Source organism: Ananas comosus, linkage group 4 (assembly GCF_001540865.1).
Source record: "Ananas comosus cultivar F153 linkage group 4, ASM154086v1, whole genome shotgun sequence".
Lineage (NCBI taxonomy): Eukaryota > Viridiplantae > Streptophyta > Magnoliopsida > Poales > Bromeliaceae > Ananas > Ananas comosus.
Genome location: NC_033624.1, coordinates 1,472,945 through 1,499,722, shown reverse-complemented (window position 1 = coordinate 1,499,722; position 26,778 = coordinate 1,472,945). Strand labels below are relative to the sequence as shown.

The window sequence follows — 26,778 nt, the reverse complement described above, 5'->3', positions numbered from 1 at the left end:
TCCCCCCCCCCCCCCCCCCCACCCCTCAAACAAAAAACTTAATTTTTTCTTTCTTTCTTTCTGGATAATAAATAAATAACGAACGAATCCGTTTCTAGGCGTCTCAACGTGCGAGGTGGACGCGCCACATAATAAGGTAACCGTCACCGGCAACGTCGACGCCGACTATCTAATTAAGAAGCTGCTCAAGTCCGGGAAGCAGGCCGACCTCTGGCCGGAGCCGAAGATCCAGAAGCCCCCCCCTACCACAGCCCCCCAGAACCCTAACCCTAACCCTAACCCTAACACGACCCAGAAGAAAGAGCCCCATCCACCAAAAGAAACCTCCGACAAATCCCAGAAGACCCCCTCCGAAACACCCAAAGAAATCGACACTAAACCCGCGAAGGAGCCGCAGAAACCCAGTGACGAGCCCAAGAAGAGCGCCAAAGTAGACGACCCAAAACCCGACGAGAGTAAAACACAGAGCTCCTCCGAAGCCCCGCCGGCCAAGATCCCCACCTCCGGCGAAGAAGCCGGTAGCAGCACCGGAGCAAACAAGAAGGAAAAGAAGGGCCAAAATTCTAAGCCCGCCGACAACAAACGCGAAGCCGACTCCGCCGCGCCACCACCAGATGTGCGCATGCACCAAATGTACCTGCCGCCGCCGGCGGCCATTGTGAGCTACAATACAGCGCAGCCGAGCACTAGCCACGCATACTACGCGCCCGCTCCGATGCCGCACATGATGTCGCAGGGCTATGCGGCCGCTCCGGTGCCGCACATGATGCCGCAGGGCTATGCGGCGGCTCCGGTGCCGCACATGATGCTGCAGGACTATGCTGCCGCTCCGGTGCCGCACATGATGCCGCAGGGCTACACGTTCGCGCCGTACTACGCTGCGCCGCAGCCGCAGCAGCTGCCGCTGGAGGACTTGTACTACGGCCCGCCGGGGTCGAGGCTGTCGTCGCCGCCCAGGGACCAGTACGAGTATGCAGTTTTCAACGATGAGAATGCCAATTCCTGCAATGTTATGTAAGTTTTGCAAGCATTCAAAGGTCACAGTTTGATGATGTTTTTGCATGTACAAGTATATGTTATATCTTAGACATATGTTCTACTATATATATATATATATATATATACATACTTTCATATGTGAAAGTTTGGAATCCTGAGGGAGTATAGAATCAAGGCGCAATTCCTTTTGATATTTTCTAATATACTGTTTGTTAATCTGTTATTGTGCATCCTATTTTTGTGGCTGTTTTTAATCTGAGTACACAGATGGAGGGGGAGGGGGAAGATGCACCTACTGTAGGTGATTGGGAAACATATCCTGAAATTTAATTTTGGATTAGCTCTTTGATGGACATGTTTGATTTGACAAAATTTACTGAGCTTGCTTTTTAATCTTATCTCCTTGACAAATTTTGTGGTGAATACTGAATAACTGTCTCATTTGCCCTCTTAAATTGTATCAATTAAAAGTCTCCAAGTACGTAGACTCTGTGTGAGATAACCTGAAAAACTTCTTATTAATGATTAAAAGAATGTGGGTATATTCTTGTATTTAGATTTTTCTTACCTATCACTATCAGTGATTGGACTCCACAATAGATTTTTCCAAAGCTTCCACCCGTGTAATACAAGTAATGAGATTAAGTTATACCATGTTGGCTGGGCACGGCATAGGGATCTTAGTTAATTCTTCTTAATCTACAATGAAATCCAGTCAAGCTCTAGCCAAAATTATCAACTATCTTGTTCTATTAAAGCAAGTAATGAGTAATAGAACATCCTTCTTTTGAAAAAAAAAAAAAAAAAAAACTAATACCACCAATTGCTATTTCATAATATGTACATCAAAATGTATTCAAAATATTGTTGAATTAGTCTAAAAATTGATTTATTAATTATATTTCAAGGGATGCTTCTCAAAAGCCATACTAGCATCACTCAAGATAAAGAGTAATTGATGCCTTCTTTTATAATATAATATTTCTCATCTTATTATATTTTCTTGTGTAATATATATATTATCTCTTTCCATTGTGATTGTTTAGTGGTACTTTTAAGGATGGCATTTTTCATGCTGGTTGTTTTCTTTCAGTTGTTGTTTGTTTAAGGAAGTGAATTTGGACTTATTCATGTGGAATCATGTGTGATGTGCATATTCCCCAACTTTTCACACAAGGGATCATAGAAGGGGCAAACCCTATGGTTGAGTTTCCAACCAGAGTGCTTAGTCAACAATTCCTAGAGAATTTTGTCTATTGTAAATTATTAAGACAAAGAAGGATGTGGTGCTATTAGAAGACTTTTTCACTTCTTTTGAAGATTATGTTACCTGACAAGGGGGCTGTGGCTTTTCTTTGAGGATTCTGGTTAAGAAGAGAATATTGACCAGCCTGCTGAGAAATTGGGGCCTGCAGTTGGTGCACCACATCAGCTATGGACCGTCGAATATCCACCTTTCATTCATTTTAGGATTTTGAGTTTATTTTACTTGTTGCGGATTAAAAATAGAGATGAAATGGACACAGTTCATGCTGTGGATGCCGTCTTGTTAGAGATGTGATTGATACTAGGATTAAGACCTAACTCCCTTAGTGGGAAAATTAAGACTTCTATTGCTAAATAGGGTTAGGATGGATAAAATAATTAGGCACAATGGAAGTTGGTCTAATACGACAGGCACATGTTTGAATTTCTGGTGGCGGCTAATTATATCTTCTAACAGAAATATTATTCGAATAAATTATTCAAACACACATCGATAGTATTTTGATTGAAATCTCTCGCGCAGCTTTTTGTCATAGCAGAAGCTTCAAAAGTTGAAACTCCTCCGAATTTATTTTGATTTTGATTGAATTAATGTCGGAGCGCGAGAGTTTCCTAATAAACTTTATTTTTTTAAAAAAAATATATGTTTTTTTTTAATGTGCGTTTATTATTGTATTTATTTCAGAACCGATACCATCTGATCAAAACGACAAAAGGAAAAATCAGCTGAAAATTAAAGTCGTGACCACCAAATACACTACCAAGACTTCGCATTGAAGTATAACACGTTGAACATTTATTCTACACAACTTGTTTGATTAAACATGCAGGGTCACCCATCCTAGTCGCTATAAATTTTCTCCAAATGTGTCAAGAGCGACGAGGATTGAACTGGTGACGAGGCTCGACGTTGGATTATTTGTCCCTGGCGAGTGATTTGTCAAATGAAAAATGTGTGCATTTATGATGGCTTTTTGCGAAAAAAGTTGGGGGGGGGTGAAGTGGAATCGAGTAGGCACGGAAAGGGAAAGGCATTTTTAAAGGAGAAGAGTCCAATTTGGAGAGACATTTAATGGGCCATTTGAGAGGACGTAATTAGATATATGTGTACTTACGAATCTTTATTACCAAGCGAAATTCATGTGGCGTATGTGGCGTGATTGTTTTGTTTCACCTGCTGCTGCTTAGTAGGGACTCGGAAAAACAGTAGAGGTTTGGTTTTCGGTAGGATTAAGTTTGGCGTGTAGATATAGGTACTTTTTTTTTTTTTTTTGGGGCTTTTTGATAGGATCCTATCGTAAAAATTACATCTTAATTAGCCTTTTGCGCTACATATTATTATTTATTAAAAATAAGAAAAATAACGCTATCTTTTAGACCATTCTTATATTGGTGGAAGCATGTTTTAAGTCATAACGTGTATTGGTGGAAGCATGTTTTAAGTAATCGATTTTTGTTTGGACAGATGGTGTAGGAAAGTTGCTCTGTGATTCCATTTTCCTAACGTGTATGAAAGGGTTGTGCAGAAAAATCTAAGGATATGTGAGTGTACGGCGAGCAATGAATGGAGATGGAGTAAATGGTAGTAACCCTAACATCTTAGCCCTCAAGGATAGAACTTCAAGGTTCAAGGTAGAACAGAGATCGGATGAAGTGGTTTGGCGGTGGAGTTCCAATGAAAGTTTCACCGTTAAATCGATATATGCCGCCCTTAGTAATGGGGTTACAAGAGACGCACGTGCTAGTAAAATTTGGAGTCTTGAAATATTTTTGAAAGTTAAAATCTTTACCTGGCTCGTCCTTAAGAAGAGGCATTTTACAGCGGACAACCTACTTAAAAGAGGATGGACGGGAACTATTTCTTGTGTACTGCGCAAGTTGGAAGAGGAAACCGTGAACCATCTATTCGTGCAATGTGTATTTAGTAAATTCCTAGTAACAACAGCCTTGGAGGCATCCAATAGATAAATCTGGATGACGAAGTGTACCCATGTTTGGGATAAGTGGATTTCAAGATTTAAAAAGCAACCTACTCATTCTAGATTAACCGAGCTGATAGCATGCTGGTAGGTTATTTGGAAGGCTAGAAACAATACAATTTTTAGAAAAATTAATGCGGATCCTTTTCTAGTGATCAAGAAGATCTGGTACTTGAAAAATTTGTGGGAAGAATTCACCTCGACAAAGTAGCTACTTCGTATTTTGTTAAACCTTTTTTTTTTTTCCATCTAGACTGAGGTCTATTATCTCATCCTATAGTCTAGTTCATAATTTTCATAATTTTAATGAATAGAGCAGGTAACAAGTTACCTTTTTCTCAAAAAAAAAAAAAATTCTATCGTATTTTTTCCATGCATACTAAGCCTATGCCAAAATGTGGATTGCATTGGGCCTACAATTTCCAATGAACTAGGCCGGGCCGTGCGAGATCTATTATTAGATAAGAGAGATGTCGTTTCTGCAGCTCTACAACACTCGAAACTAAACATTCCAATTTATAAATATATATATACTGTGAAACTAGATCTTAAAAAATTTATAAACATTCCAATTTATTACCTTCACCTCCGAATCAAAGCACGAAATCCTAGCAGTTCTGCGCGCCAACAATCCCATCACCCATCAGCTACAACATGCATGCACAAAAACGACGTGCATAAAAGCTGCAAAAAAATATTTTACACTTACACAAAGATAATCCCACCGCTCATCAGCTACAATATATGCATATGAATTGCCAATGAACAAGAGTTGTGCCATAAGCAAAATCCCTGCAACGAGGAATATGTAACACCAAGTTCCTCAAACTCAGGCAGGTCAAACAGCAACATTTAGATAAATAAACAATAAAACACAAATATTTTAAGAACTTCTAAAAGATAATACTCTAAAATGCTCTCGCGAAGTTGATTCCTCCATGTGCTCAAATCAAAGAGCTTCTAACATAATTACACACACTACCCACAGCAACTAACACAAACTATCATATATTACAAAGCATATCTGATCATCTAGAAATATATGAGTGGTAAGCTTCTACATGAGAATATCTTAAAACTTCATCAAAGCTAAAAGATATTCACTGCCCCATTATTTAGTCACTAGATTCATAACATACTACTACACAGACAAACACAGACACTATTAAGCAGTGGCAGATCCACTAGATGCTGCGCGGCGTCTCCTAGCCTCTTCGATGATGCTAAGCTTAATGCCCTTATCCTTAGGAAGGGCTACCCATGGCTTCGTCCCCTTACCGATGATGAACACGTTCCCCAGACGCGTCGCGAACTCCTGGCCTGTTGCATCTTGGATGTGGATCGTCTCGAAGGTCCCTGGATGCTTCTCCCTGTTCTTGATCACACCGACCCGGCCCCTGTTCCTTCCACCGGTCACCATGACGACGTTGCCCACCTCAAACTTGATGAAGTCGGTGATCTTGTACGTCTCGAGGTCGAGTTTGATGGTGTCATTGGCTTTGATGAGGGGGTCGGGATAGCGTATCGTGCGGCCGTCGTAAGTGTTGAGGTGGGGGATGCCTCTCTTCCCAAACTGCACGGACCGGACCTTACAGAGCTTGAACTGAAATATAAGAAAAGGTCACACTATCAGTATTCGAATCGTAAACTTTTAACATCTCTTTCTATTCTCTAACAAGCACTAAAGATGCTGTACGAACCAAACAGAGAAAAAAAGAGAGGAAAAGAGCAATCGTATTCACCGCTACCGCAAACAACAAAATTCACAAACAGACCTTAGCTTCTTCGTCGCTGATAGAGCGGAGACGGAAGCGACCCTTCGTATCATAGAGTAGTCTAAAGTTTTCGCTCGTTTTTGGTATTGTTACAACATCTGCAATTCACATAACATCGCAGAATAATATGTGTACAACAAATCATGATTGATTAAAACAAAAAGAATAGACAAACAGACAGACAGATAGATTGACGAACAGACCCATAAAACCAGCAGGATAGGTCTTGTCCGTCCGGACCTTTCCATCGATCATTACATGGCGCTGCATCAAAATTGAGGTCACTTCATTGTAACTCAGCGCATATTTCAGCTTGTTCCGTAAAATAAGAACCAGAGGAAGGCACTCCCGCGCTTTGTGAGGACCTTGAGTCGGCTTCGGGGCCTAATAAACGAACAATTCAAAGAAGATATGAAAAGGGCGACCTTCGAAAACATGGTCGCGCATAAAAGGGGCTCAAACATAGTTGTGAGGCTGAAAAGAAGCGTTCTAAGTGTCTGATTCTTTGTAAAACACTTTACGGTCGGAAAATAGTTTTACCTAGTTTCGTATTCTGATTTTTTTGCTGCGGAAACTGCAATTTGAAAACTATAAACGAAGCATGCAACAACATGGGAATAAAAATTTTACAGTGAAAATTATTTTCAACAGTTTTACGTGGAACCAAAGAGCGCCTCTGCAAATAGATAATGCAATTTTCTCTACTTACGAAAGCTCCGCCGAGCTTGTCGAGCATCCAATGCTTCGGGGCATTAAGCCGTTTCAGATGCTTCTTCAATCCCCTTGCCTATATAGTATCAAACAAACACTATATTACTCATCAAAAAAGAAACATCTTTTGATTCAGCAATAAGGAGCACCATAAACTATGTGGATCAAACAACAAAAAGGCCTGAATAAGAATGAAATGCTTCATCAAATTATCATCTTATTGCATTAACAAATACACCCAAGAAATAATGTAACGAATTAAACCGCAAAAACGGAACCAAATCGAAATATGCAAGGAGAGATCATCATAATTGAACTAAGAACTCGATTTAACAAAGAAAAAGGGGTAGAATCGAACCATTTTGCACCAAAATTGGGGCTTTTTCGATCCCTTCCGAAGAGCCCCGAGAGCTCCCGCGAAGCTCCGGTTCAGCAAAATGGGACCTTTAAACCCTTCTAAAGCGGCAGGGTTTATGAAGAATATTTTTTTTTAAAAAATTAGCTTATTAAATATTGGCCGTCGGATTAAAGATGAACGGTGGATGAAGGATACAACGTAGATGGCTTCTCGTTGATTCTGGGGCCGTTGATGGGCCCGATAAGCGTTTAAAACACTTGGGCCCTGTTTATATCGGGCCCAATCCATAACCTCATAATTAAGAGGTTTTTTCTTTTTCCTTTTTTTTTTTTTTGAGGAGGTGCTTGGTTTGGTTTTTTTTTTACTTTTTTAAAATACATGATTAAATAATGGGAAGGAATATATATATATTAAATATTAAATGAGGGATACAAATTAATTTGGATGGATCTGCATAAATTTGGTTAATTCAGTTTATTTGACTTTCTTTTTAGTTTCTCACTGATAAATTCACGCCGAATCAATCGAAATTAGCTATCTAATTACACTAAACAGTGTTTGCTCCTAATCCAAACATATCAATCCTTGTGTGCGTGCCACCTGGCTTGTTTAATTTACTAGAAGTATCTCACTAAAAAAAACTGTTAAAGAGCACTTTGTAAAAGGTGTCATATTTTCTCTCTCTAAAGTCTCGGCTCATGCATCTTATTCTATTAAATTCAATCTCGATGGAATGCACTAGTTTGTAGCATTGAAGACACTTGGTGCAAATCAAAAGCATTTTGTAATAATTGGGTGGTTAGATTAAAAACATATCATAAAAATTGGAGCTAAAATTATGTACGCTACATGATGTATAAATTTCGATAAATTAAGAATAATTATTTAATGAATTTACAAGTTCTCCAGAGGAGTTGTAGTTGTGCGACGTTACAAAATTCTAAAATAATGACTACCGCCACTATCTAGTGCAGTTGAATGATATTTTAGTTGCTAATCAATAGCTTACAAGCTTACTCGGAAAAAAAAAAAAAAAAAAAAAACTAAAGAAGAAAGAAAAGCATGGTAATTAATTAAGTAGCAATAATAATAAACAATCTATTTTGTACCTAATTATTGAGTTTGCATTGGAGATGCATAAAGAAGTTTCTAATGCAATAAGCTCTTAATAATCAAAATTCAAAAGTCTCTTTTGGTGCACCTACCATCTCTACTTGTATTTGTTATTGATCATGGGAGGAAGTCACATATATTGTGCAAAAATAAAAAATTCACTTGTAGATGACTTGTACTTGGTAACCTCAAATTTTTAATTACCCCAACATTAAATTAAAATGATTGACTTGGTCCTCACAATATGTGTTCAATAGTTTGAATAAGGTTTTATCTCGATTAGAGCAAAGCATTCGGTGCCCGTTCGCTCAAAAAACGTTAATTTTGGTTTTGCGAAAATCAAAAATATGAAGCAGAAGTGTGACCAAACAAATCATAATACTTAATCACTTGGTTGAGTTCTCTACTTCGACAAAGCCATCTTTTATTTTCCCAAATTTTCCAACTTTGTAACTTGGTTTTAGTTTTAGTATTGGCCATCCACCCTAATCAATTTGGATAATGCTCAATCTCATCCTGATATTGATTTTGAACCTAACTTTGGAATCAAGCTAAAACCATTTATATGCAAGCCTAGGTTGGGACCAACAAATAGCCAATTATCACTTTCAACTTCAAATTGAATTATAGTTGCTCCAAAGCTTACTATACCTTTCATTAATTTATTTCTCTCTCGCACCCAAAGATGTTATTTTTGACTTTCCATAAGAATTTTTATATCAACCACCTAAGATTTTGAACTTAGGCTCTAATCCGTCGAGTTTAGATTCAGATATCCAATCGACTGACAACGTACTCGACACCGAACACGATCAATATCCGATGCGAACCTGACCTTCAGATAACACAAAAATTTGTGTATATAAAAACCCAAGATGATAATCTCAGAATATCTAAATGAAAATAAGCTAAAGGGAGAGAGAGAGAGACATGGTGGGGTCATCTGGGCATCGATCTTAACTGGGGGAGTTGGTGAACTGAACGACATGTAAAATGGTGTGAGATGAGAGGAAGCATCAGCACCACCACACACAGGACGAATGGGTCAAAAAAGTGTTGGGAGTCGAAAATGATTTAATATTAAGTTCATTAAATTACTAGGTAAAAATTTTGGAAGAGACGCAAACTTGGACAAAAATGACAATAAAATATAGTATCAAAATTTTTTTTTTTTTTAAATTGCTGAATATAAATCATTCAAAGCAATGCTTTCTCGTGATTTAGACTTTAAAAGATTAGTAGTTTCTTTCATATGATATCAGAACAGACAATTCGGCGTTCAAATTATTTTACATATATATAATAATTCTTTTGATTCGTGATGTAGCTCAATCTTTCTCTTTGCTGACACCACCGTCACTTGCTCCTCAATCATAATCATCTTATCAAACGTTTATATCCGATCGATTGTTTAAGACATAATTAATTGGATTACTTAGAATCTAATTTTTTTAGTATCACTCGAACGACTCTCCGTCCTCTAAGATTTAGCATAATCAAGGATAGTTGGCACGTCGCTACCGGTGACGCAAACACAAATTTTTGTTTAAGCTGAAAGAATCAAACTAAACTTGAAGCCAAGTCCAAAACTTTACATATAATTGATTCTGACCCAAGTCCTTAATCTCCTCATTCTCATTTCTACACAAAACCTAAACCAAGTTTTCCTACATATCCTTTAATCATACATACCACTTTAAATCCTTCAAAATTTATAAATATAAATATTATGAAAGTTGTTATTCAAAGATTGAGCAATCACACTCGCTCTTCTGGTGGGTTTGAGTTTTAAATTCACGACATTTTAGAATTGAGAGAATTTCGAACTAACTGTGATATCATATTATCTATAAAATCAATATAGTAGAAAATAGCAAAAAATAGAGATGTGTTATTAGAGTCATCTACTTATTAGTAATTTAATATATTTAGTCAAATGGCATTCTGGTAATTCTACCGAAAATAGGTGCCATTTTCCCCTACCCATTTTTTTTTTTTTTTTTTTTTTTTTTTTTTTCCTATATAAACCACTCCACCACCCCCTCTCTTTAATCCTACAAACACAATAACAACATATAAGAGCAACTACCATATACTGATATACACCGATGGCGCGGCCACGCGAAACAGCGCTGCTTCTCCTCGCCGCCGCATGTTTTGCGGTGATCTCATCCCTGGGCTCGGCCGGTAACAGTGTCGGCCTACGCCGCGCGGAGGAGCTGGTCTGGGCGAGGAATTCGGCGTGCGCGGGGACGGTGGGGGAGTGCGGCGGCGCGGGCGAGGAGGAGTACGGGCTGAGCTCGGAGTTCGGGAGCCGTCGGTCGCTGGCGACGTCGAACTACATCGGATACAACGCACTGAGCAGCGACAGTGTGCCGTGCTCGCAGCGCGGCGCCTCCTACTACAACTGCCAGCCCGGCGCCCAGGCCAACCCTTACTCCCGCGGCTGCTCCGCCATCACCCAGTGCCGCACCTCCTGATCAAAAATATCAGAAACACCGTTCTCTGACAGCTTAATGTCACGAACTTAGCATAGTTGGCGAAACATTTTCAAATTCCTGAATGTTCTTATTTTATTTTGCTTGGAAGTGAAATGGTGGATTTGGGTGGTGTTGGGAGGTAGGATTCGTGTAATTGTTGGTGTTATTAGTTTTAATCATTTTGTATTTGGTTGCTGGTAGGTGAAGGAGCCAAAATAATAAAAAAAATTTAAAAAAAAATACATATGAGATCGTTTCAATAAGTTGTTTAATGCGTGAAAATGTTATTATAATCAAATGGAAAAAAAAAAATTACTTTAAGGAAATTTTTTATTGCAATTACCAGTTTAAATTTACGTGCGACAAAAATGGCCCTTTAATTAATTAACATGATGATTTGACTAAAAAATTTATGTTGGGTGTAGAAAGTGTCCACTAACTCAACCTACCAATTGATGGTATTATTTATTGTCATTATTATTAAACATGAAAGATTAATTATTGTGCTAGTTCGAATATTTTAGTAGAACTCTTCCCCTTTTTTTTATTTTTGGAGATGGAATTTTTTTATATGGGTTTGTACGTTTGTAAGCTTTTTTTTATCTTAAATTTTTAGATTTGCTTTAACTTTAAATTATTGTGCATGCTCTTTCTCGGAGGCAACCTAGGAAAGTGGGAAGAAAATTTCAGTTTTTTTTTCTTTTCTTTTTCTTAAATCGTAAATAGATTAGAATAAATATCTAAATTTATAAAATTTAAATGAATTAAAATAATTTTAATAATTATAATAGGATGGGAAACGTTATTATGTAGCAATTATAGTGGTGTACGGCCACGAGGAGAACTTAATTAAGCCGCATAATTAGCTGTGGCTAATTAAAGGAGTTTGGCGGAGGTGTACGGCTAATTTGTGACTAAGCTATGAGAGAGAGATTCAGAAAATAGTTCGGATTAAATTTTTTAAAAAATCTGGTGCAATTCTTTTTTTGTTTTCATCCATATTTTTTGTTTATTTATTTTTTTGGTGGCGGTGGACGTTTTTATTGTTGAATTCCAAACAACCTGTTGGTGGTCGAAAGTCCCGACCCTTGACCTGGTCAAAAATTCTCCTCGGGAAGAACGTCGGGATGATGAGCGGCCGCGGATGGTGACCCTCGAAGTTTGCGCCAACGACGGATCAAGCGATTCAGCCGATGAGAGATCGAATCAGCCGGGTTCGAAGACCTCTACAGTAAACTCGTTTCAGTGGGATGAGCCGAATGAAGAGGGGAAGCCCAGAATTTGACTGAAAGATGAGCTGAACGACTAGCACAACACGAAATCTGGTCGGCCTGAATAGCCGAACGTGACTTTCTATTGAATAGAAAATGAAAAAGTATAAGAATAGGGGAGTGATGCCGAGAGGGCAGACAGACTTCGAATATCTAAGTTACAAGAACTACTCCTAGGAAAAAGCGGTAAATGCGAGGAAGAAAGATTGCAGGGAAATAAAGATGGTCTTTTGTGCGCAGGGACGAAGATCCTTTTTCAGGGTGCCGTATGCCTATTTATAAAGTTGCCCTTGCGTTCAGTTATCGTCATTGCACGATCGGCCACTATCTCCTGATTTGGAGGACTACCTTCGACCGATTGGAACTGCTCATAACCACTTGTGGTTGTTACAACTTTTAGAACAAACGCGGCTCATATCTTCTGGCGAGTCTTATATACTCCCGGTCCACCGTTTTGACATAGATCATGGATGTAATCCCCGCTTGCCAGCTGTCCGCGCCGAATTGACCCAATACAACCATTATCAAAATAAGTACTGATTTTACAATAATTATTATTATTATGCAAAATTAATGTTTACATATATTGTTGATGTACTGATATCTTAATATAGTATGCAGATTTTTAATTGTATATTAGTGTTATACTTACGAATTGTATAGTGAGTGAGGTTATTATTCTTCTAGGAGCACAGATATGTTTTCATGCTCCTTTTTTATTTTAGGTTAAGGAACATCTGAATCGACGATCTATTTTATTAGACTTAATTTACACCATTTGAAATATTTAAAAGCTCAATTTTATAATTTTTCAATATTATTAGTCTAGTGCTCGGAAAGTCTCAAAATTCAACTATCTTAATGGTCGGTATGAGGTTGCAAGTTTAACAGTATAGAATTATTTTAAAGTGGGCGAAAATTAATTTGATAGTTTTTTTTTTCTATATAAAGTAATATTAGTACCTCTAATCCAAAAATAGTCCTCTATCCTAGTTTTTTATAAAAAATTTATTTTTTATTTGTTTATTTTAGGACTCTCTAGATCAGAAAATTGATGCTATCAAAAAATTATAAAATTTAGTTTTTAGATAATTTAAATAGTAGCCTCAATCATGTTATAACAGTAAATGCTTAGTTGCAAGGTTTTAATCGAAGTAGTTAGTGCAATTAATGACAACACAATAGTACAACTTATAATAAAGTACTAATTATAATACGAAAAAAGTAGCAAATCAAAATTTGCAAAATGGGCTTTACTGATTGGATGGGTGTAAAAGGGTTGCTGTGAATTTATGTGAGGGCTCAGTGAGTACACACATGAGATGCATGAGTGTGTGTTATTATGTATACACATACATATAGAGAGAAAGAGAGAGAAAGAAAGAGGAGGGAAATTGGATGGTTTCAATTATCCGTGAGCTTATTAAATTTACCTAAAAAATTAATGTTCGTACTTCAATAAATGTAAGGGATCCTATTTGCATAATACGAACTAATTATACTTAATTACTTGATTATTTTTGCACTAAATGTATACATTGGGCGTGCTCCAGAGGTCAATGGTTTAAGTCTCGTATCGTATTTTTCATAAATTTTTATCGTTTGTGTACTGTAGAATCCTAGTAATTTGGTGAATACTAACTTTTACAATACTATGAACATAGTCGACTTACGTGTTTTAAATTAAAATTTAGCTATTCCACATTACACTGTACTTTTTAGCTTAATTTAATTACTTTATCGGATCATAAATCGATTAACTTTTAATCCATCTAATACTTTTGGTTCGGTTGAACGTTACACATTCAATGTTTTCACTCCAACCATTCAGTTATTAATTGAAGAATAGGTTACGATTTGACGGCTAGTGTGAATTAAACATGAACACATGAAAATATTAGGTGTAAGTAATTAATAATGCTCTTTCTAACAGTATACTTTTGGAAGTATCAAATATTTTAGAAGGAAGTAAATAAAGTAAAATGCTTTTAGAAATATCAAATGTTTAAGTTGTCGCGATTATGGAAGTGAAGGCAAATTATTTTTTTGCAATCTCTCTCCCTCTTTCTGTCTGATTTTCCAATTTTCTTAGAATTGAACTAGCTAGAAATTAAACCCAACATGAATTTTTCCGATTGAAAACGTTACAAATTCGAGGCGCAGGTGCTGGTGTTGGATGTAAATTCAATGGCCTGCAATTGATACATGCCGAGAAGGCACGACCTGATCAATCGGGCCTAGTTAGATCGAGCCATATCAGCCCAATTTGGTCTGGCACGACACGGTCTGTGAGGGATACAACGGACAGATATGCAGTGTCTGCTGAGTCAGTATGATCAATGGCGTAAACTAACCATGTATCTTTAAAAACTTAAATTATCATAAAATTATATATTTTATAATTATATATAAGAAAGATATATGTATAATTATTCATATATGTGATTACTATATTCAAAAAGTCAATGATATATGTACGTACCTCGAGCTAATGGCCGTATGTTCATTTATTTAACAAGTAAATTGCATACAATGAGAGTGGCCCCCTAACAAAAATAGTAGTAGGAGAATATTAACGTACATTAATTATTATGTGTCATCATATTCCAAAATTCTTTATTTCGAATTTCAAAAGTTTTGAACATTGCCCCTTTTATGATCAATTCTAATAGAAAATAGCTTCATAATCAATTCTAATCTCCTGCATAGTTTTTGAATAGCACAATTTTTTCCTACTTAATTCTCATTAATGCAATTTTAGGTCTTGGAAGCCTCATTTAATTTCTTCGAATATCACAAGGCTCATAATCTTATTTAATTTCAGTTTCAAATACTAGTAGACTCCTGGTATTATTTAACTTTCTCTCATTTAATTCAAATTTATCTTTTGAATCTATCAAAAAGTTTGAAGATCAACCTGAGGGCTGGGAAGTGGGGATCCAATAGTGCTACCACTAATTATTATTAATAAGCAATATTCCTTTATCTCTTGTTCAGAAAATCGTGCCATCCTGTCGAAAGATATGGTAGATGAAATTATATATCTATTAATAAATACACCACATGCTACCATGAAGGGCACATGTAGGAGATAATTTTGTTTGATAAAGCATGCATGGAGGAGGTATATATTGAATATTATTCATTAGGTGTAATAAATGAAACAATTGAAGTTGATAATGGGCTGTAGTTTGTACAAACATTCTTCAAGTTTCTCATTCTTTCTGTTCGAAATTTCCCTCAACTTTTTCCCTTTATCCAAACTACAATTCAAAGAATCTCGATCGTATACATTCCAAAAAGAAGTAATTAAAAGGAAACAAAAATATAAATTGTCACAAAAGGAAATTAAGTTTTTTTTTTTTTCTTTTTTTTTCTTTTTTTTTCACATGCAGTGATTGATTAGGCCACAAACCACAACCAAACCCATGATGAGTAAGTGATCCACACTGGGCTCAACCACTAGGCTCAACACATCCTCTCCCAACACAACCCCATTAGTTGTTTGCTTCCTCTTTACCCCTGCAACTACCTCCCCATCCATGCTCTTAATCCTATACTCTGATTTATGTGCCCATCCATCAATCTTAAAGCATGTTCCACATCCAACCCTAACTGTGCATGCTTCACTAGATTGGCTTCTCCTCAAACTTCCACAAGCTTTTTGAACCCTAAACCATGGCTCCTCCCCTTCACCATCTGCGCCGCAGCATCGATGTCCCTCCCATTGACCAAAAAGTCGAAGTTTCTGCACAAAGGAGTCAAGAACAAGATAAGAAACAACCCATGCAGTTCCTACATTACGACCTACTTTTACTATAGAAAGCAGTATGAATGAGATTTTGAATCTCAAAAGTAAACATAGTAATAAGGTCGAACAAACTTTTATAACTTGGCGTACGCATCAGAGATCAGATTAAAATGAACTTAATGATACCTTTCTTAGGATCTTGAGAAGTGTTTTGCCACTATGATCCATTAAAAAGACTTCGGCGCTACACTTGCAATCGTAGTTATCGACACGGTAAACTATCCGACCGTCGGAATCGTAAATGGTGCAACCATTTCCATTAAACACCAATGATTTCATCCATACTGTATAAATCTCTCTCCGTTGCGTAATGCTCGACGACGACGATGACTGCGAGGACGAAGAAGAAGAAGAAGGAAGAGGATGAACCTTGGTCATTTGAACCATTTCACTCATTTGTGTTTGTTTTTCCTTCATTTGTGCTACATCTTCTCCTTATGCTTTTATATAAACGTGGACGGAGTGTACAGAGACCGCGTGCACGTCATGCGGGGCCCACATGCCCTGTGGATACGTGGCGCTTCGTGATTCGCCGAGTACAATGTACTTGAGTGATTAGGGTTTTTAATTATCCATTAAAAAAGTTAGGGTTTTAAATAGTTGAGATGCCTCACGAGGGAACAACCATGTATTGACTCTATTTTTCTTTTCTTTTCTTTTTTGGGTAAGAAAAAGGTACACAAGATCCCCTCAAACCCCCCAACTTTTATTTATTTCAACTTTTATTTTTATGAATTGAAATAACTTTACCGAGTTAAGTAAAAATGCTATTAAACTTATCAATAATCTTATTAAATATTTTGTTTTTAACTAGGTTTTAGCAAATGAAATAGGTACACTCAACGACTTATAACTTAACTAATTAGAGCAAGCTAAAAAAGTTACGAGGATATTAATAAACAATAAGGTAAATTAAGTAATTAAGAGACCTTTTTGAAAATGGACAATAGTTGAGGTGGTGTTTGCAAAATTTTTATCTACATTTTTTGGCTTTGGCAGCTCCAGGGTTTGTGTTCTCACGTTTATGTCATGGAGTTGAAATTGGAGATATGATTGATCGGTTTATAAATGAATTGAATTTAATTAAGAACCCTTCGCGTGTAAGTTTTAGTATATATATAGTGGAAGAACATAAAAATATAACAATATTTAATTTTGAGTAGTTTTTAATACTTCATTTATTTGTTTATAAGAGTCTTATAAAATGTTACAAATTAATACTTTAGAAATTAGCAGTTTGAGTGTTACAATCACCTATTGCCATTGAGACTTTGGTAAATAATTTTTGTGCAAAAGGGATATTTAATTTTATAAAATAAATTGCGCAATTCGCCTTAATTTCTCAGACTATTGAATATATATATCTTTTTCTATCAGCATGTGCAAATATTGAAATGGTAATAAAAAGAAGAGAGCATTTTTTTTTCTTTTTCCCCGAAAGCAAAAAAGAAGAGATTTTAAAATACCAACTTTAGGTGTCACACATATATAGATATTTACTCAATTTTACATAATTTTTAGAAAGAAATTTTTAGTTTTAAGCTTTTAGAAGCAATACATTTGTATGCAAAAGATCGAATATTCAATTAGTTTGTGTATATACAATCATGCATGCATGGTTGGTGCAGCTGCACTAATTATTAAATCTTTTTCCCCTCGTGCCTTAATATCTAAATATATAGCAAGTGAAGTACTAGTACGAATTTCATTTTGTAGTCCTTTGGATCAATGTTAGTGTTTTATATATAAAGACAAAGAAAATGTTTTGAAGCATATATATAGTATACATTAAATAACATTGCATTACTTTTATAATATAATTAGTCATGAAGCTGATGCTTTATGTCAGTAGAACTAAATTTTTTAATGTGCACTAAGTTTAATAACTAATAAATCCAGAATAACACTTTTGAGAAAAATTATGATAAAGTTTAGCTTTTTTGGTTTTTCGTGAACTTATAAACAAATTGCCATGGTGTTGGCTCCCTAGCTTATAAGGGGGGTCCATACAACAATTTATGTCTTTATTATTCTCTAGACCATGTGTGGATAAGAAGGAATTAAAAATTATTTAATCAAAGAGCCTAATTAGTATTTCTTGTGTTAGTCATTATAATGATAATTAGCTTAAAATGGCTTGTATCATTTATATATGCATAAAAATTATTCAGGTTAAACAAGTCATTGGAAGATAATAATTCAAATCAAGGGAATTGCTTCAATCATGTGACATATATAAGCAGAAAAATATAGCTGGCAAGTTAGTTAAGGAGTTAAATATATACTTAAATTATATATCCTTTGATAGTGCTCACAATAGCAACAGCAAAAGTTTGAAGGGGTCATACATAGCTTAATACAAATACCTCCTCTTTTCATGTACAAAAATTATGTCTTTAAATCCTTTTATAGTTAATACTAAACTTTAATTGTTGAGAATCTACAACCCGCTCTAATACCAGTTATTGTAAATCTGACACCTGCTTTTAGGAAAATGGGTTGAAATATTATCATTTTTAATTGACAAAGTTAGATTAAGAATTATCTTGATAGTTTGAGGAAAATGGGTTGTTGTATTACGCATGATATATCTCATTGTAATTAGCGCACTACTAACACATGCAATTAAGCAACAGCTTAGTTCATGAATAGATTATAAAGTAGATAGAGCATATAGGCCAAAGTAGAACTCATCTAAACTCATATGATACAAGTACCCTGATAAGAACATGTTATCAGTAATCATGTTCTTGGATTAATTAATTAATGTGATCCTCACTTTGGATTGCTTCGTGATCTGCCACGTGTCGCGGGACCGATCAAGACAAGGAAGTTCATTATAATTAATTAACTAGAAAAATTATCTTAATGCTTCATTTGACTTTTCTTCCTGGTTGTAGATGAAAGGGAAAAACGTATGAAATGTGCAAAACCATCTCAATTTCATGTAGTCATAAATTTAAATTCCTGCATCCCACATTTAATGAGTTAAAATTTCTATCTTCATATGCTTTGCACTATATATATATACTAATTATTTTCAGAACTTTTCATATTTGACTAGTGATCGATGCATCTGTGAATCGCAATATGCATGTGCCTGATCATGAACAAAAGCTCTAGAGTATTTGCCCAAAAATTAGTAAACCAACTTAAGTTCTTTATGTATATGAATTTATATTATTCTTTTGTTTTCTAATTAAGTCCAATCTCGTGTAACATTCATGATGATAAACAAAGAAGACGGCTGAGCATGTGCTCTTTGTTCCTCAACATATGTCTCACATGTTAGTTAGTTCTACAATAAATTAAAAAACAAAGGAAGGACCATTTTATTATTTACGTACGTGTTCATCTCAACAGTTTATTTGATTCGTACGTATTGTTTTCTTAGTCCCTACAGGGATCTTCAATATTTAAAGATCGATGCAACATACATGCAGCATCTTAGATGTGATCTATGGCCTTACTGAGTTGATTATGTTTAATTGCACCAAATTCCTAAACAAATTCCGATTTCCACCTATAAATAATTGATGTTTGCGTGATTTGTTATGCGTTCATCCTCATTACTGGAATATTCTAGTTTTTCATAATTATTAAGAGATACGAACGTAGCATTTACCAAGTTAAACCATCGGTAAGTACGTACTACAGTTTTTTGCTTCATGGAGATTGTTAATTAACTCCTTGCTTATTACTCTATACTTTAAGCTTAGCTCCACCAACAAAGCCATTAGAATTGATATATGTACTACTGGGTTCAAATCTAGTAGGCTTACGTCTGATCGATATATCACATTCTTTATTAACTTATGCGGGTTTAGATTGGGTCCATAACTCTTGTGCTACTCCTGTAAGTAATCTGATGCGATCGAGGTTGAAGTGCATGCAAGATCTTGGATGAGTGGGCTGCATGCATTAGGACACCAGAAGCGCAATTTAGATGGAAAAAAACTTTAGTGGGGCGCTCTTTAATTACGTCTCGTTTAAGAGGCCTCGATTCGCAGTCATATGAAACTTTTACATTTATCAAAAAGTTCTTTTGAGATATTAGTATTAAAAAAATTCAACGAACCCTTCTGTAAAGGCAAAAATAACACATGTCAACAGCACTAAAGTTCCCCACGAAAGCGTCTTTGTAGAGTTTCCCACTAAATTTTTTTATCCATTTAGACATCTGGATTCAAATGAATTTCCAAATATTCCAAGTTGTATATCGAAGTCAAATAATGTTTCTAAATCAAGCCTTCGCAAGCTCCTTGTGGCATCACTTTCTTCAAACAAAATTTTATTTCACTATTAGATATCAAATATTAATTAGATTTGAATTAGAATACTTTTATAACTAACATATTATTTCAAATGATGAGAAATTTGAATCGACGATCAACATGGCTAAATATAATATAATTTTTTAAAATTTTATTGAAAACTAAATTTAAATTTTATGATATTTATTTTTGGTGATCAAGTAGTCTCAAATTGTCGGAAGTGAAAATAATCGACTCCTATTTTTAGAGCACATTTGATATTAAGGCTCCATGTAACAAAGATTAATGGACGAAGTAACAGCGCCTTCGTCCCCCGGCAGGGGCGCCACCGTCTCCTCCGATCGCCTGCTTCCTCTCGCCTCGGACAAGAAGGAAGGGAAGAAAACAGGGGACAGAGAGAAGGGAAGGGAGAAGGGAAGGGAGAAAGAAAAGGGGAAGGGCAAGGAGAAAGTCGAGGAGTTACCTTATGAAAAGAAGACAGGGAAGGAGGCAGGACACCGGAGCAGGTTATCTCGATGGTGTAAGGAGGATCCAGCAGGTACGTTCCTCGTTCCCGCGACTTCGGCTGGACTACCACTACTAGGGAGGTTGGGGAGTAGATTGCATCAACCGACATATAAACCCAACTCGACCAAGGTTCCCCGCATTAATGGGGACACCAACCCGGGCATACCTAGCATTGATGGAAGTGCTTCTTCCAAGAAGGTGTGGTGGGCGGATCAGGCAGGATGCGCATTAACTCATACTACTACCTTTCACCCCGTGGACGAAGCACCCATACAGCGAACTTGCGACACGTCCCTCACGCGAGAAAGAAGGAGGTCAGACAGGGAGTGTGTGGAATCTAAACCCACCGTTTCAACCAGTATAAAGAGGACGTATAAGGAGGCCCTCCTTACCCCCAAACCGAAACCGAAACCAACTCAACACTCTCGACAATCCATTAAATTTTTTTCCTTCCCCGCCCCCCCTGGAAGTAGTTCTCTCAGTGGGAAGTGCTACAGGTGCTTCGGTAACAACCACAAGGCGTTCAACTGCCGAGGCACCATCCGGTGTTGGAGGTGCTTCAAGAAAGGGCACTTTGCTAGAACCTGCATGGAGCGGCTTCCGATGAGCGTGTACAGAGCCATGCGCGCTCGACCTTCTTACCTCAGCGCTTTCGTCCCGTTGACGGAGGAGTTCCACACCAGACAGAACCATTGTCGCAACGCAATACTAGTAGATGTTCTGCCTCCGAAAACCCTCGGCCACTTCCCACAGGAGACAATTGCTAATAAGTTGGCGAGCCGCTTCGGGGGCTTCTCTACTGATTTCCATGTTGCCAAGTGCAGCGAACGCGACTTCGTTATCTTTCTTCCCGAGTGGGTGCCGAGCGAGCAGCTTCTCCGTAGAGAGATACTCTCTCTGGAGGAGCTCAGACTACAATGTTACCCCTGGAATCCCTGGAGTGGTGCTCGTAGGGCGCAGCTGACGTACAATGTGTGGATACGGCTGGTAAGCCTACCATACGAGTGCTGGTCATCCCGCACGGTGGCGGCGCTCGTTGGTGGCTTTGGTCGGTTCATTCGCGCGGATGATTCGTCGATCCGCATGGTCGATCTCACGGGATACCGATGCCTCATCTCTGTGAATTATCTCTCAGATATTCCAGAAAATCTTGAAATTACCGTGGGTGATTGGTCGCGGTCGGTGCTCATCCAACTGGAGCGATGGGGGCGTCGGGATTTTGTCGCCCCTGGCAATCCGCCCAACGAGAGGATGGACCAACATGAGCCGCAGCAGACTGGAGAAGAGGCTCAGCGCCGCTCAGGTGGTTCAGTTAGAGGGCGACGGTCGTCAGCTGGCGGTTCCTCGAGCTACGAAGCGTCGTGGAACTCTTCTGAAATTCGGGATAGGCGTCGAGCGACTTACACCCATGGTAAACCCTCTCAACTGAAGACGTCGCCCACTTCGGATGTGTCGTACGAACGGCATGACGGAAAGAAGCGCTCGGTCTCGCCTACTTCGGATGTGCCGAACGAACGGCACGACGGAAAGAAGCTCTCGGTCGTTCCGGCGATTGCTGGGACGAAGCTCGGATCTGTTCCGGCGATCTTTGGAATGCGTAATGGAACGGACCAGCGTTTGAACTCGACGGGTACGGAGGCAGCATTTTCTGTGATAGCTGACAATGACGGTGTGAGAAGCGACTCGCTGTCAGGCGGCGCCCCCCACCCCAGGCCACTCATGGAGATCTTTCGCCCCTTAGATGGATCTCTGACCTATCAAGGAGCATTTGAAAGTCCAGGGGCTTGGCCCTGGAAGCCGTACCCTGAAAGGTTGACTAAGGGGGCTTATTGCTTTTATTTCTCTACCTGGGAAAAGCGTAGAAATATTTACTCGCTGGTTTCCCTATCCTCCTCGAGCTCCGGGTCGGATATTCTCATCTGTAAGCAGTGGGCCTTCCATTGGTGCCTCGCGGAGCCAGACGGAGCGGGTATTGCACACATTTCGAGGGAAGCAGGCCCCACTGGAGGAAAGTGGCTTGTTGGATCTGGATTGGGGCCCGCCACTGGTTCTCTGCAGGGGCCCATCTACTATTACCACTACTCAGGAGCTGTGTGGGGGCCATTTGGACCTAAGCAGCTGTTGGGGCTTTTAGGGGTCCTCAAATCTTTCCCTCCCCCTAAGGATCGAATGTGGCCGGGCCCAACACCCAACTTACTAGGCCCCATGGGTGGCCCCAAGTTACTGGAGGTAGTTGAAGGCCCTGGATGCTTCGAGTGGTCGGCCGATGCTCCCTCTGGCGATCGTCCTCCGATTAGGGGACCCCAATTCCCGGACCTGGCGCATCGAGGCAACGGATCGGGGTCCAATGTGAGGATCGGAGGTGCTTCGCCCGGGCTGGGGCTCACGGCCTCGGACCTGCACGAAGGAGGCGGACTGCTTGTACACGTGGGTGGTTCAGTTAGAGGGCGACGGTCCAATGTGAGGATCGGAGGCGACGAGCTTGTACACGTGGGTGGGGGCGACGATCCGGACTATACTACGTTGTCGGTCGGCGCTTTAACCGGATCGAATGGTGATGCTCGTCTGACTCCCTTGAAGTCTCCCCATCTGGTCAGAGAAGACGGTTGTTCCCTGGGCGATCAGAAGGGGCCGACCAGATCTAGTGCGAGGCTGCTATCTGTGGCAAAGGTTCCGGCGCTAGAGCGAGCGAAGCGTCGAAAAACTATCCTTATGGAAGGGGAAAGCAATAGCTCGAAGAACCTCGCGCGCAAGTGGAACTACAAAAAGGTCGTGTCGAAGAGTGCGCGCTGTGGGGTGAAGCTCACTGATAACGAAGCTGAGGAGCTGCATAAGTTCCTTCTGCTTGGGTGATTAGTGGTCTGTTCGGATACAGGTTTTTGTCGCTTTTTGGGCCGTCTGTACTGTGTGGATTTCCCACTTTGTTTCGCGGCATTCTGGTTGCCTGTTGTGTGTGTCGCCAGTTCTATGTTTAACATTATTACTTGGAACGTTCGCGGTCTTAACGACCCGGTCAAGCGTCGTGGCGTCAAGTCTGTTGTGTCGAAACACTTTTCTTCGGTCATATGTATCCAAGAATCTAAAGTCGATTCTGTGTCTCGTTCCTTCCTCCGATCGTCCTGCGGTTCCTGTTTTGATAGATGTCATTTTATTCCGGCAAGGGGGGCTTCCGGTGGTATAATTACGTGTTGGAACTCCAAATTTTTCTCTTGTTCGGAGATGTTAAGCCGAGAATACTCGCTCACACTAAAGCTAAGGCATTTGGATTCTGGAAAGTGCTTTTATCTAACAAATGTATACGGGCCACCTACCTGGGACGGGAAAGAAGACTTTTGTTCTGAACTCCTATCGCTTAGCGAAATTTGCGCCAACAACTGGGTCATCTGTGGGGATTTCAACCTCACCAGAAACCAAGCAGAGCGATCGGGGAGTTTGTGGAGCACTAAAGCGATGTACATGTTCTCTGATCTCATCGCGAAGCTCGAAGTCATTGATCTGCCTATCTCTAACCAGAAATTCACGTGGTCGAATATGCAGAGTTCACCCACCCTGGCCAAGCTTGACAGGTTTTTAGTTTCAACAGATTGGGAACAGACGTACCCGCACTGTAAGGTATCTGCTCTACCGAGGATTACCTCCGACCACACACCGTTAGCACTCGCTACAGGGACCCACCTCCCTACGCGGATATTTCGATTTGAGAAGGTTTGGCTCTCGAAGGAAGACTTCTCCAATAATGTACCTATCTGGTGGAACGAGATCACAAACAAGAAGTCGGCTATCCTCACCCTAACGGCGAAACTTAGACACTGTAGAACCAGGATGAAGGAATGGTGCAAGATGAATTTCCATAGTATATCCAACACTATAAAGTGCCTTCAGGAGAAAATTCGTGTTATAGATCTGATGGAGGAACGGAGTTCCCTGCCCCAGGAAACTCAGGATAAACGTGCTGAACTCAAATCACAACTGCAACTCATTCTCAAGGAGGAAGAGATCCTATGGAAGACGAGAGCGAAACAACACTGGCTTAAAGAAGGGGACAGAAACACGAAGTTTTTCCATGCAGTGGCCAATGGACGGAAGCGGAGCAATACTATTGAGTTTATTGAAGAGGACTCTGGCAGACAAATTCACAACGACATTCAAATGAGATCCTATTTTCTTCATTCCTTCAAAAGTCTTTTTGGGAGGGCGGACGAAGGACCTTCATCCTTCGGAGACTGGAGCGAACTGTACCAGGGGGACTCTCTCTCAGACCCGGATACCCTTACTAGCCCGGTAACACTAGAAGAGGTCAAGAGAGCTACTTTCCAGCTCGGTAGTGACAGGGCCCCCGGACCCGACGGTTTTCCTCTAATATTCTTCCAAAAGTTCTGGGAGACTGTTAAGGAGGACATTTTTAACATATTCTTAGACCTACAAAATAACACGCTCTTCACGGCATCATCAGATTACTCTTATGTTTGTCTCATTCCTAAAAAAGAAGGAGCGTGTAAAGTTGGTGACTTCCGGCCGATTTGTCTCTTGAACGGAATACAAAAGATCATTTCTAAAGTGCTGGCGAATAGGCTCGCGTCCATTTTACCGGCAATAATATCTCCATCACAATCGGCCTTTCTGAAAGGACGTCTACTGGCTGATTCGTTCGTATCTGCAAGTGAACTCCTCAACTGGTGCGCAAAATCCGGTAAGGAATGTGTCAGCGTGAAGGTTGATTTCGAGAAAGCTTATGACAAAGTAAGTTGGACCTTCCTACATGGTATAATGAAGGCGCTTGGGTTCAGCGAGAAATGGTGGAACTGGATTGAACAATGTATTTGCAATGCAAAAAGCGCTATACTGGTAAATGGTACGCCGACAGGTTGGCTGAAAACAAAAAAGGGGCTGAGACAGGGTGACCCGCTCTCGCCCTATCTATTCATCCTAGTGGCAGACGCTCTCGCTAGAATTACGGAAACAGCAAGAAGGAACAACTTACTGCAGGGTATCGGTCCGACCAGTAATTGTCAGACAGTGCTTCTCCAATACGCGGATGACACATTATTCTTTTCTGAGCCAAAGAAGTCAGCAATGCGAAATCTGTTGTTCCTATGGAAGATTTTTGAATGGGCCTCAGGCCTCAAGATAAATACGAGTAAGACGGAACTAATCTACCTGGGACACAATGCTAGTAGAGCTAACAGACTCGCCAACATCTTGGGGTGTAAAGTAGGCAAGTTACCGTTTCGCTACCTGGGGATGACACTACACACTAAATCGCTGCGGAGGGAAGACTGGGCCCCGGTAGTGAATCGTATAGAGGAACGTATTGAAGGCTTGAAGGGAAAACTCCTCTCACAGGGGGGAAGACTTGTTCTGATCAACTCGGTGCTATCGAATCTCCCGTTATTCTACTTCGCTATTTACAAAGCGCCACAATGGGTGTTGAACCGTATTGAGGCATTGAGAAGATCGTTTTTCTGGAAAGGTTCTTCCAAAATTGCAGGGGGTGCATGTCTTGTGAGCTGGAAATCGATTTGCAAAAGCAAAAAAGAAGGGGGACTAGGGATTAAAGATATGGAAGCAATGAACACGGCTCTATTAACCAAATGGTGGTGGCGCTTCTTCACAGAGCCACAGCTGCTATGGAGGAGGTTGATTACAGCATTATATTATACTAGACGGAAACCGTTGTACGAGGGAAGAGCGTTCAGGCCCTATTCCCAGTGGTGGCGAAGCATCATGACTTGCAGACAGGTGTTTAAAACAGGTGTTTCGTTTGTACTAGGCGACGGAAGAAATATTAAAATGTGGATAGATATTTGGTGTGAAGAAACCCCGCTCAGCACCCAGTTTCCTGAAGTGTATAACAGAATCACGAACAAGGAGGTTACAATTTCTAAATGCTGGAACGAGAAAGGTTGGAGATGGAGATACATAACCAGAAGCCTCGATAGAACGAATACAAGTGGCTGGCGTCGACATTTGAGTCTACTTAAAAACCTCCTTAATCAATATAATCCATCGGACACGCCAGATATAATCAAGTGGAGATGGACGGCCAAACAAACATTTACGGTAAAATCCACCTACGAGTTAATCACTGATGGCGGTGTGACAGACACAATTTATGTCCAGCTATGGGGGCTGAGAATTCCGGCGAAGTACAAAGTATTTATATGGATACTTCTACGCAAGAGATTACTTACAGCAGATAGATTGATTCGTCGAGGATGTACAGTGGACCAGTAT

The 26,778-nt window shown here is 39.3% G+C and overlaps 4 protein-coding genes across 4 annotated transcripts; 2 read left to right on the top strand and 2 right to left on the bottom strand.

The window, feature by feature from the left end:
* On the top strand, nucleotides 83-1,227 carry LOC109708706 (pollen-specific leucine-rich repeat extensin-like protein 1; the record flags this gene model as incomplete). The annotated part of the gene is made up of 1 exon (XM_020230522.1): nucleotides 83-1,227. A coding segment is annotated over one exon (936 nt), but the record flags the coding sequence as incomplete, so codon positions are not given.
* On the bottom strand, nucleotides 5,166-7,158 carry LOC109708495 (40S ribosomal protein S4-1-like). Its single transcript, XM_020230267.1, has 5 exons — nucleotides 7,089-7,158; nucleotides 6,729-6,806; nucleotides 6,223-6,403; nucleotides 6,020-6,117; nucleotides 5,166-5,847 (listed from the first exon to the last, which is right to left on the bottom strand). The coding sequence occupies exons 1-5, from the start codon at nucleotides 7,089-7,091 to the stop codon at nucleotides 5,410-5,412; spliced, it is 798 nt and encodes a 265-aa protein (XP_020085856.1). The 5' UTR covers nucleotides 7,092-7,158; the 3' UTR covers nucleotides 5,166-5,409.
* LOC109708496 (rapid alkalinization factor-like) lies at nucleotides 10,243-10,941 on the top strand. Its single transcript, XM_020230268.1, has one exon. The coding sequence runs from the start codon at nucleotides 10,310-10,312 to the stop codon at nucleotides 10,679-10,681; it is 372 nt and encodes a 123-aa protein (XP_020085857.1). The 5' UTR covers nucleotides 10,243-10,309; the 3' UTR covers nucleotides 10,682-10,941.
* LOC109708705 (protein LURP-one-related 11-like) lies at nucleotides 15,338-16,264 on the bottom strand. The gene is made up of 3 exons (XM_020230521.1): nucleotides 16,232-16,264; nucleotides 15,890-16,093; nucleotides 15,338-15,700 (listed from the first exon to the last, which is right to left on the bottom strand). The coding sequence occupies exons 1-3, from the start codon at nucleotides 16,262-16,264 to the stop codon at nucleotides 15,338-15,340; spliced, it is 600 nt and encodes a 199-aa protein (XP_020086110.1).

Coding starts and splice junctions, on each gene's coding strand:
- LOC109708495 (XM_020230267.1), bottom strand. Junction 6,404..6,728: donor ACAAGCTCGGCGGAGCTTTC/GTAAGTAGAGAA, acceptor TTCGTTTATTAG/GCCCCGAAGCCGACTCAAGG. Junction 6,118..6,222: donor CTATCCTGCTGGTTTTATGG/GTCTGTTCGTCA, acceptor TGTGAATTGCAG/ATGTTGTAACAATACCAAAA.
- LOC109708705 (XM_020230521.1), bottom strand. CDS start 16,264: ATGTGGGCCCCGCATGACGTGCACGCGGTCTCT. Junction 16,094..16,231: donor ATGACGTGCACGCGGTCTCT/GTACACTCCGTC, acceptor TCGTCCTCGCAG/TCATCGTCGTCGTCGAGCAT. Junction 15,701..15,889: donor TTCTCAAGATCCTAAGAAAG/GTATCATTAAGT, acceptor TCCTTTGTGCAG/AAACTTCGACTTTTTGGTCA.
- LOC109708496 (XM_020230268.1), top strand. CDS start 10,310: ATGGCGCGGCCACGCGAAACAGCGCTGCTTCTCCTCGCCGCCGCATGT.